General features: G+C 35.5%; 1 protein-coding gene across 1 annotated transcript in view; it reads right to left on the bottom strand.

Moving 5' to 3' along the window:
- IRAG2 (inositol 1,4,5-triphosphate receptor associated 2) overlaps positions 1-12,387 on the bottom strand; it is a 117,384-nt gene that overhangs the window by 91,090 nt on the left and 13,907 nt on the right. Inside the window, exons 7-8 of the mRNA XM_042782176.1 lie at positions 4,079-4,196; positions 1,848-1,898 (exon numbers count right to left, since the gene is read on the bottom strand). Of these exons, the coding sequence (XP_042638110.1) occupies positions 1,848-1,898; positions 4,079-4,196 (169 nt within the window). The remainder of the gene's footprint in view (positions 1-1,847; positions 1,899-4,078; positions 4,197-12,387) is intronic.

Here is a 12,387-nt window from a genome sequence, read left to right as displayed (position 1 = left end):
TTAAAACCCTGAAGTAGCTCCCATCACCCAACATAATAGCCAAAATCCTAACAATGCCTACAAACTGCACGTCTGAAACAATTTTTTTTTTTTTTTTGCAGCTCTTTGACCTCTTCTCTTGCTGCCTGTTCTCTCTGTTCTGGCCACACTGGCCTTGCTGTCTGTTAAATGGATCAGGCAAGCTGCAGCCTCAAGACTTTTAATTTGCTGTTTCTTCTGCCTGGAAAATTCATCCTACAGATATCCCTTTCTCTCAGTTTGTAATCAAATGGTTAACTTTTCAGTGCTGCTTTCCCTAAGCACACTAGTTTAAATTGCATCATAGCCCCCTGTTCCTATTTTCTGCCTTTCTTTTCTCCTTGGCACTAATGCTCATGTAACATACCAGCTACACACGTGCTATTTTGTTTAAGTTTGTATCCTGAGCACCTAAAATAGTGCCTAGCACATTAGAAGTCTCCCAATGGATATGTGTTAGATAAAGAAATGAATGAATGAAGTGAATCACTATCAAAACCATTGTAGTGCTTTTCTCTACAATGCATCAGATTTTTGTCTCCTAGAGGAATCTTAGTTAGCAGTGATATTTATGAGTACTTTCTAATATAGCTCAACAACTGCATTGCTGTCTTCATTCATCTCATAATGAAGTGGTTTAAATCTCCTTCCTGCTATTTCAATTTGAAATTGGTTTAGTATAATCCTTGGATGATAGTCACTCACCTTAAATACATGGGGGAAGATCTTTTAAGAGCTTAATTGTAAAACACTAGCTTTCAGGAAAGGAGCTCTGGTGGTGCAATGGTTAAGACATTTGGCTGCTAACCAAAAGGTCAGCAGTTTCTCTGACACAGAAAGATGAGGCAGTCTGCTTCTGCAAAGATTTACAGCCTTGGAAACCCTGTAGGACAGTTCTAACCTGTCCTATGGGGTCACTTTGAGTGAGAATTGACTCAATAGCTTTCATGAGAACCTGGCCTTGCAGCTAGGCACTGATTCAGGCACTGTGCCTGAACCTACTGAAGAATTTATCTCCAGTCTTCATTTGTTGCTTTCCAACCCCCTATGAGTTTTTTTTTTCAGAATATCCATTTGGCCCACATTTTCAATAACCACTCATATTATTCAGCACAAGTTAATACTTCTGAAAGCCTTATATAGAGCCAAAACAAGAATTGCAGATGACATTTTATGTTTAAAATATATCTATAAAGAATTTTTCCTCCAATATAGTAACTTAATAATAAGCATTGTTACTTGTTTTCCCAATTCTCTAATTTTGTTGCTTAAAAAATATTACATGCAATTATTCTTTTTTTTTTAGAGATTATCGTGATAATTCCTAACATGTATGAAGTACGTTACAGTTTGCCAAATGGCTTCACATGCATTATTTAATATCCAAAATCACCCTATGGAGTAGGTATTATTAACCCAGAGATGATAAAATGGCTTCCCCAAAATCATACTCTCAGTGAACTGAAGACCTGGGTCCTAGACTCAAGGCTTCTGCCTCCAAGTTCAGTGTTCTTTCCATGGAAAATTATCAGATGATGCCTATGCTTTGCCTCCTGATTTGGATATTTTTTAAATGGATTAATTTCATTTAATCTTAAATCTAACTTCCTTTCATCCCATTTCTCTCATGGATAATTACAGAGGTAATGAGGTACATCTGTCTATACATGAAAATTCTATCCATTTTTCCTCACTCATAATCTCACAAATCAGCCTGCTTTGGCCCACAAATTCCTGAATATTCACATGGTTTCTAGTTAATTCATGGTCACGCCCATGATTGTATGGTTTACATATGTTTGTTCCAGTGTTCAATGATTTCAACATACCTCTTCTTGGAGAATTTTAATCTTAAGAATCAGAGCCCGGTTTTCTGTCTTCTGATTCATTAAAGAGAAAAGTAATTTATAAGTATTTGAGAAGTTCATGAAAATACCACAGATTTACCTGTAAGACTATGGATACTCTTTCCCTTTATCTACTTCAATTATGACATTAATATATCGCACACAAAAAAGCCTCATTTGAAAATATTTTCAACACAGTGTTAAACCTTTGGCTTGCAGTTTCTTGGGAATCTGTGAGAAGGCATTCTTCTCCTTAACTCAGTCTAACTATGACAGTTGGGAAGTGAAAAACGAAACAAAAGAAACAACATGGTTTTTTTGTTTGTTTTTTTATTCCCCCCGACTACTTTCTTTCCATCCAGGTATGGCCGCTAATTATGAACTCTGCTATTTAAACAGCACCTTGAAATCACAGAGTTCTGACTCTCTATTTGAAATTGTGGCTATTCCTAGATTCAGTGTTACCAGAACATATGAACATCAAAACCTATTTTACAATTAATAACCCAGACCCATCAAAAGAAAAAAAAATATTCCAGGACAGGATATATGCTAAAATGTTAGCAGTAAATCTCTTTACTCTGGTTTGAGTAATTTAACTCAAACTCCAGAGAAAGAACTATTTTAATTGAGAATGTTAAACTATTATCTAGAACATTAGTAATAGTTTTTAAAAAATGATAATTCTAGCAATATTCCAACAATGTTAACAATGTTGTGGGGGCAACTGGGTAGGGGAAAGATTTTTTGGAGTTTAAATTTATTTATATTTGTTAATAGGCATTTTCTTGTATTTTAAAAGCCAATTGGTATTACCTTTTATTACAAAGTAAGGGAAAACATCTCATGCTAGGACTTCATTGATATAAGAATGAATACATGTGTGTATGCACACACACGATATCCTTGGAATCAGAAGACCTGGGTTTTGATTCTAGCTTCACAATTAATTAGACAAATGACTTGGAGCAATCAAAATCCTTCTGGACTTTACCTACCATTCTGTTTTAAAAAGTAATAATAATTTAAACAAATGAAGGTATAGCAACTTCTGCTTCTACTTCATCGGTATTTCTATGAGACAAAATATTAAAGATTCCTTTGAAGTTGTAAAACACTATAAAATGCAAAGGATTAGGATAATATTTCTAGGACTCTGTATTTTTAACTGTAACAGCTAATATTATCATGCACTAGGAAGAAAGGTAGCAAATGCTTTACGTTTGTGTACTCCTTCCAGCTTAGACACTACTGTCATTTCCATTTTACACACGAGGACCTGAGGCTTAGAGAGGTTATGTGGCTTGCTTAAAGTTTATGGCTGTGGGACCAGGATCTGAACTTATTCAATCTGATTCCCAAGTGTGGGCTGTAAATCATTTCTCTGTCTTGGAATAGAAGCTCCCCAATGAACCCCATAATGAGTCTTTCTGTAAGCATTCATAGAGACTTGCTGAGTCACTCAGGACCTTGCACTCAATGTATCTAGTCCCCACATTTTACTATCACACTAAAAAGCTGTAATATTTGTAAGATGTCATAAGTGACTGAAACAGAGCTGGATCTCAAGCCTTGCAATAACTTACAGACAGACTCTAAAAATAGCTTGACATCTGATACTTAATTGTCTGAATGACTTTCAGTTGTCCCTCATCATTATTAACATTGCTGGAATATCAATGGAATTATCAGGATTTTGAAGACCATTACTAATGTTTTAGGTAACAATTCAACATTCTCAATAAAAATGGTTATTTTTCTGGAGTGTGAGTTAAAGCTTAGTCTAAATGACTTGTTGCTCTGAAATTAATACACCTGGGTTTATTTAGTTCAGGGATGATTTATGAAACTTCTTGATAACTTACAAGTACTGAGAGATATGATTCTTTTTTAAACGCTGAGAAAAAGGAGAAGTGTTTTTAAAAATCAAGTGGTTTTTAGTCCCAAATATTTAAGAATCATCTATCAAACTTCAAAAGGTATTCCAGAGATTTTCTCAAACCACTGTGAACATGACTGACTGATATGTAAAGAATTTTAATCTTGATTGAAAAGGAAACCATGGAGTTTTTTTTCTACTCGTTTTTACTTTTCTACGGTATTACCAATTCATATATCAGCCTCCTGACTTCTGATTTTGGTCCCCAAATAAACTCTCTTGTATTTTGCTTATATAAACGCTAAGCCAATTTCAAAGCACTTGGATGACTTACTAGTTGCTTGTTCTGGGCTACAATCGTGGTTTTCTGCTCTTCTGAAGTATTCATACTAATTTTCAGTTCCTCTAGTTCCTCTTTTAACAGATTTGTTCTCATTATAGCCTGGTGGGCACTGCAGAGGTAGTGGGTAGAAGGCAATGAGCAAAACCTCAAATGTAACTGTCGAGGATACTAAGTAAAGCTGAGCACTATTTTTGGATACAAGTTCAAAACCACTAAGGGTTTAAATCGTATACCAACAATAGTAAAAATATACTCATGATTTTCCTTATAAAAATCATTGATTTGTGGAGAGTTTGGTGATGGAAAGGTGGGACAGAGGGAAAATAGACACATATTCATGAAGCTAAAGATTTGGAGAATTCCAAGGGATCACAATAGGAGGTCCTGGATAGAGTGGGAGAAAAATTTGGAACAAAACTCACGATAAAAAGGGACCACGCTTACTGGTCTGATAGACACTAGTGAAAGCCCTGAGACTATAACTCTTTCCACCTTTCAAGCCTGGAACTGTACTTACTCCCTTGGCTCAACTTTCAGCCCAACGGTAGGCCTATAGTGTGAACAATAACACCAAGGAGGTATGCACTCCCTAGAACAATCAATCATTTGAGATCAAAAGGGCTATTTACCCAGGGATAAAGCTCAGAAAGCAGGAAGTAATAGGAAAGAAGAACAAAGGGAAATGGCAAGCACAGGGAGGAAGTGGGAAGAGTGTTATTACATTGGAAGGACTACAGTGGATGTCACAAAACAAAATGTGTATGAATTATTGAATTGAAAACCAATTTGCTCTGTAAACTTTCACCCAAATCACAATTTAAATAATTAATTAATCAATTAATTAATTTAAAATTATGGACAGTTCCTTTGAATCTATTCTTGCCTGAATTACACAGTCCTTTCCTGTTACAAATGAGATGTAAGGTTAGTTAATGCAATGCCACAAATATTTATTGAATAATCTCATGTTCCAGGGCCTGTACCTTGTACTAGGTTTATGAGAGTAGACAAAAGAAACATGGTCCTCGCCCTCATGGAATTTACATACTAATGAAGGAGATTATACCTGAACAAATAAATAATTTCAAATACTCTCTGTGTAACACATAAAGAAATTTATTATAGATTGTTTACAATAACAAAGCATTGGCAACCTAAATGTCCAAAATGAAACCAATTAAATGAACTGCAATAACTCATATCATGGATTACCTATTTGTATATCTCACTAGAATAGAAACTTGTTTTCTGATCAGGATCTCAAAGATGTAGTTCTTTCCTAATCAAGGAATTACATTGATAGTTCAACAAATATTTATCTATTTCCACCTCTGTGCCAGGCATTGTGTTGAGGCACTGGAGAAGACAATAGTGAACCCAATCATTAGAACTCTGTTGTCATGGAGTTTATAGTATAGTGAAATAAACAGACAACCAGTGTGACAATAACTAAGGTTGAAATGAATGCAAGTTCTATGGGCATTTGTGGGTAAGGCAAAGAACCCAGAGAATATGGAAAAGAGAGAGAGAAGGTACCAGAGAGTGTTGGTTCACTGAGAAGCTCTGAGCAGTTAGATAGTGTTGGAACATAGAGTGGTAATGGGAAATAGAGATAAGACAGCAGAGGCCTTGTCATGAAGGACTTTGTAAATCAGATGAGAATTTGGATTTTTTTCCTAAGGGCAAGAGAAAATCATCAAAGCTTTGAAAACAAATGTATAATGTGGTCAGATTAGACTTTAGAAATGGCATTATGACCAGAGTGGTACAAGTTTTGGAAAAGGCAGGGAGATAATCAGGAAGCTGCTGTGGTAATACAAGTTAAGGATGATACTGATGTGAACTAATTGATGGCTATAGGAATGGAAAGAAGTAAATTTATTTGAGAGATATGAAGGAGGCAGAATGAATAGGACTTGCTAATTGATTTAGAAATGAAGAATGAGAGATAAAAAGGAGACAAAGTTTTCTGGCTTGTAGGCAACAGGGCAGGTAGCAGTTCTTCTAGCATAGACATTCTACTAAGCACAGGGTTAACCAGAATGAATAAGACACAGTTGCTCCCATCAATGAGTTCACAGTTAATATATGCAGCAGATGATTCCTGTGATGAGATGGCTGTATAATATTTAAAATGTTCTGTGGGAGCTCAATGGATACAGAGGTCCTTTCAGAAGATGTAAAGATGAGAATACAAAGACTAATTCTATAGACACTGATACTATGGTTGTCCAGCCAGACTCTCCAGTCTTTCTGTCCATTCTGAATTAGCAAATTCTTCTCTAATACATTTCTTTACTGCTTAAATTAACCAGAGTCTATGTCCATTGTTTGCAATCATGAACTCTGACTGGTATATTCATCCCAGGCAAAGATTACTTTAAAGAAAATTTAAATTATTCTTCTTTAAATAAATAGCCATAAGCCAAATATGGAATGAAGAGAACTTGAGGTAAGGATATATTTTTATTCCAAAGGTTGATATAGAGGCTGGTTTATGTCAGGTCAAAAATTGGGAGAGTCAAGGGCTGGAATGCTCTATTAATTTCCCAAGTTAATCTGGAACTTTTCAGCTCAGAATTTTAGTACCTACAACATCTGTAAATGCAGGCTATGCTTCTTGAAAGGGATAACATTGCTGTTTTTGTCTTAATGCTCAAATATCTCCCTCAACTCATGTAACCAGTGTTTATCTGGTATGTCTCTTGTTACTCTTATCCATTTTTGTTTTGATGTAAGATTATGGATTTTCATGTTTTATCCTCCTAGCCTACAGTTATCTTGAGCATGCATTTTAAAGTGAACTCATCAATGAATCTTTCACAGGGCTTAGCATGGGACTTTACATAGAATAAAATTTCGACAGAACTATGGAATACCTTGGAAAAATGCACACCAGCCCATAGGTATACAAAAAAAAAAAAAAAAAAAAAACCAAACTCACCGCCATTGAGTCAGATCCAGATCCAACTCATAATGGCCCCTCTTTGAGTTTCTGAGGTGGTATCACTACGGAAGTAGATTGCTCAATCTTCCTTCTAAGGAGTGGCTGGTGGGTTTGAACTGCCAACCTTCTGGTTAGCAGTCAAATGCTATTCTTTCTTCTTCCCTTCCCAGGTTCTAGTTTTTTGCTTCTTCTCTCTTCCCTTTTCCTGGTTCCCATTTTTTTCTTTCTTGTGGTTTTCCCCATCCCTTGTTTTTCATTTTGAATTTTTCCCATTTTTTTATTCATTATTCTCTTACTCTACTCTATTATCTTATTTCCCCCCTCTCCAGATATTGTGGCATTTTTCCCCCTTTTTTCTATCCATATTTCTTTTGCTTTTAAAACTATTATTTAAATATTTTCTTTCATTTATTGCTTTTCCTCTTTTTATTTTTTCCCCTCATTTTGGAAATTGTTTATGTGGTGTGTGTTGCTTTTACTTTTTTGGTGGTTTTCTGATTGATGTTTTTGTCTAATTGAGCAGGAGATAGCAACCATGTCCATAAGACCCAACCACACCCACACCTCCTGCAGCCCCACTTATTGAGTGAGGGCCACCACTTCCTTCTACACCAATTGGCCAACAACACATGATAGACAATATGAGTCTGACACACCCTTCACTGTTCTTCAAAAACAGTTAACAGAGATCTGTGCAGCCACTCTCATTCTCTATCACACCCACCAGGAGACAGGTGTTAAGTGCATAGTGGTGCCAACTAGCAAATAGAGGAGCACAGTACCCTGCTTACTCAGACACATCCAAAGAAAATTAAAATCTTGGGCAAATCACTCCAACATATAATCACCAACTAAATATAAATACAACAAAATCACAATGTCTCAGAGACAACAGACCATCACAATCCACACAAAGAAGCAAGATAAAGCAGGAGAAACAAGAGACCAGGATGCACACCCAGAAAACATCCCTGAGAAGCACCATTGGAACTACCAGATAAGGAATTCAAAAGTATTATATTTAGGTACTTCAACAGATTGAGAGATAGATCAAGGGAAACACTGACAAAATTAAGAAAAACACAGACAAAACTCTAGAACAATTTTGGAAGACAATACAAGAACAAAATGACAAAATAAATGAAAAATTAGAAGTGATACAAAATCTACGGATAGAAATCCAGAAGATTAATATTAATTTTCAGAAATAGATAATGCATTGAAAGGGCAAAGAAATAAAATCAAATCAATGGAAGACAGAATTAATGAGATTGAAAACAAATACCTCAATACTTCTTTGGAACGTGATCAGTCAGAAAAAAAAATCAAAACAAAATGAAGAAAGTCTAAGATTCATGTGGGATACCATCAAAGAGAATAACCTACATGTAATTGGAATTCCAGAACAGGAAGAGAAAAATAAAACCACAGGAAAAAATGTCAAAGATTTGTTGGAAGATAATTTCCCTGGTATGATGAAAGATGAGACTATATCAATTCAGGAAGTCTAATGAATCCCAAACCAAATAGACCTCAACAGAAAATCACCAAGACATATCATAATTAAAATCACCAAAACCAAACACAGAGAGAGAATCCTGAAAACAGCATGGGAAAAAAGAAAAGTTACCTACAAAGGGCAGCCAATAATATACTCTGATTTCTCAGCAGAGACCATGCAGGTGAGAAGACAATGGGATGGTATATATAAAACTCTGAAAGAGAAAATTTTTCAACCAAGAATTATATACCCAGCAAAACTGTCCCTCAAATATGATGGTGAAATTAGAAGATTTCTTGATAAGCAGAAATTAAAGGAATTTGTTCAAACCAGCCCAACTTTATAAGAAATACTAAAGGGAATCCTTTGGACTCAAAACTCACTGCCATCAAGTCAATTCTGACTCCCAGTGACCTCTGTTTGGTTTTCTGAAGTGGTATCGATTCGGAAGTAGATTGCTTAGTCTTCCTTCTGAGGAGTGGCTGGTGAGTTTCAACTGCCATCCCTCTGGTTAGCAATCAAATGCCTTATGCACTACGCCACCAGAGCTCACCAATAATAATAAACAACAACCGGCTATGAAAACACACATGATGACATAACTCAGAAATCAACCCTATTATGGACGTACCCAAAGTAAAATAAGCTTACAAGATTGTAAACAGGGAACCAGAGACATCATTTGGCAAATGAGGACAATTACAAAACAAAAAGAGGGGAAAAAACAGTGTAGTTACAGAACTTCTAAATGGTAAAGAAGTCAAGACAATTGCAGGATAGAATGGACTGTTCTAAACTTGGGGAGAAAATTATAAATCACTGGGTAACTGCAAACAAAAATGATAAACCTTTGCATCACAATAAAAAAGAAGACAAGCACAGTATTTAGCAAATACTAAAACAACAGCAATGAAGGAAATGATAACACAATTCACAAACAAAATAAGCTTAGCACAGAAAATTATATGGAACAAAGAAATCAGTAACACCACAAAAAACCACATAACAAAATGACAATAACAAATCCATACTTGTCCATAATTATACTGTTAGAAGATAATTTCCCTGGTATGGATTAAATGCATCATTCAAAAGATGGAGTTGCAGACTGGATAAGAAAACATAACCCATCACTGTGTTGTCTACAAGAGACACACCTTAGAGACAAAGACAGAAATTGACTAAAAATCAAAGGTTGGAAAAAGATATATCAAAAAAAAAGGCAATTAAAAAAAAAAAAGCAGGAGTGCTAATATTATTTTCTGATAAAATTGACTTCAAGACAAAAACCACCAAAAGAGATTAGGACATTATATAATGATTAAAGGATCAATTGAACAAGAAGACATAACCATATTAAACATATATGCACCCAATGAAAGAGTCCCAAAATACATAAATTGGACTTTAACAGAAATGAAAAGACAAATAGATCACTTCACAGTCATGTTGTTGTTGTCGTTATGTGCCGTCGAGTCAGCCCTGACTCATAGCGACCCCTCCTTGGGTTTCCGAGGCAGTATCACTACGGAAGTAGGATTGCCCAACCTTCCTTCCGGGGAGTGGTTGGTGGGTTTGAACTGCCAGCCGTCTGGTTAGCAGGCAAGTGTCTTAGCCACTATGCTACCAGAGCCCTCTCACAGTCATAGGAGGAGACTTTAATACACCACTTTCAATGAAAGATAGAACAACTGGAAAGAAACTTAACAAAGATGCAGAAGAACTGAACAATACAATCCACCAACTTGACCTTATAGAAATCTACAGAGCACTTCACCCAACAATAGCACAACATGTATTCTTTTCCAGTGCACATGGAACATTCTCCAGGATACACCATATGTTAGGCCATAAAGCAAGACTTAATGAATTTAAAAACATTGAAATACTGCAAAGCATCTTCTCAGATCATGATGTTATAAAATTAGAAATCAACAACAGGAAAGTCAATGGAAAAAGAGCAATCACATGAAAACTGAACCACACCCTCCTTAAAAATGACTGGAAAATGGAAGAAATAAAAAAGGAAATTAAAAAACTCCTGGAATCAAATGAGAATGAAAATACAACATATCAAAATCTTCTGGACACAGCAAAAGCAGTGATCAGAGGCCAATTTATAGCAACAATAAATGCACACATCAAAAAAGAAGAAAGCCAAAACCAACACCTTAACAAAACATCTCCAACAATTAGAAAAAGAGCACCAAAAAAACCTGCAGTCACACGAAGAAATAATAAAGATTCAAGCAGAAATAAATGAAACAGAACACAGAAAGACAATAGAAAAAAATCAACAAGACTGGAAGTTGGTTGTTTGATAAGAATAAAATTTACAAACCACTGGCAAATTTAACAAAAGGAAAAGAAGGAAAGAGCACAAATAACCAAATATGAAATGAATTGGGTAATATCACAATAGAACCAGCAGAAATTAAAAGGATAATATCAGGATACTATGAAGAACTGTACTCCAACAAATTTGAAAATCTAGAAGTAATGGACAGATTTCCAGAAACACACACTATTTACCTAAACTAACACAGACTGAGGTAGAAAGGTTGAACAGACCCCTAACAAAAGAAGAAATTGAACAGCTCAAACCTACTCAGACTATTCCAGAATATGGAAAAGGATGGAATCCTCGCAAATTCATTTTATGAAGCAAGCATAACCTTAATATAACCAGGCAAAGCATAACCAGGGAAAGACATCACTAAAATGGAAAACTACAGACCAATATTCCTCATGAATACATATGCAAAAATCTTCAACAAAATCCTAGCCAACAGACTCCAGCAACATATCAAAAAAATAACACATTATGACCAAGAGGAGTTCATACCAGATATGCAAGGATGGTTCAGCATTAGAAAAACAATCAACGTCATCCATTACATAAATAAAACAAAGGAAAAGAAGCATATGATCATATCAATCAATGTAGAAAAAGCATTTGATAAAATCCAGTACCCATTCCTGATCAAAACTCATGCAAAATAGGAATAGAAGGGACATTTCTCAACATAATAAAGGGTATATATGCAAAACTAACAGCCAACATTATTCTCAATGGAGAGAGACTGAAACCATTCCCCTTGCGAACAGGAACCAGATAAGGATGCCTTCTATCACCACTTCTATTCAACATTGGATTGGAAGTCCTAGCCAGGGCAATAAGGCAAGAAGGGGAAATCAAAGGCATCCAAATCAGTAAGAAGGAAGTAAAACTATCCTTATTTGCTGATTATATGATCTTATACATAGAAAAACCAAGAGACTCAGCAAAAAACTACTGTAACTAATTGAGAGATTTAGCATCATGGCAGGATAAAAGATCAACATACAATAATCAGTTGTATTCCTCTACACCAGCAAAGAGATTGCTGAAAAAGAAACAAAGAAATCAATACTATTTACAATAGCTACCAAAATAAAATACTTGGGAATAAATCTCACTAGGGACACAAAAGACCTGTACCAAGAAAACTACAAAAAACTACTTGAAAAAACCATAAGAGATCTACATAAATGGAAGAACATACCGTGCTTGTGGATAGGAAGATTGAATATTGTGAAAATGTCAGTTCTACCCAAAGCAATCTATACATTCAATGCAATCTTAATCCAGATCCCATCAACATTTTTTAAGGATATGGAAAAACCAATAATTAATTTTATAAGGAAAGGAAAGAGACTTTGGAAAAGCAAAGTACTATTGAAGAGGAAAAAGGTATGAGGTCTCGCACTGCCAGATCGCAAAACCTACTATACAGCCACAGTAGTCAAAACAGCCTGGTATTTGGTACAATGACAGACACATAGACCAGTGGAATAGAATTGAGAACCCAG

This window comes from Orycteropus afer, unplaced genomic scaffold (assembly GCF_000298275.1).
Source record: "Orycteropus afer afer isolate SDZICR_OR568_19922 unplaced genomic scaffold, OryAfe1.0 scaffold00254, whole genome shotgun sequence".
NCBI classification, from domain to species: Eukaryota; Metazoa; Chordata; class Mammalia; order Tubulidentata; family Orycteropodidae; genus Orycteropus; species Orycteropus afer.
The sequence above is the reverse complement of the archived record's forward strand: the minus strand, read 5'-3'. Positions and strand labels throughout refer to the sequence as shown.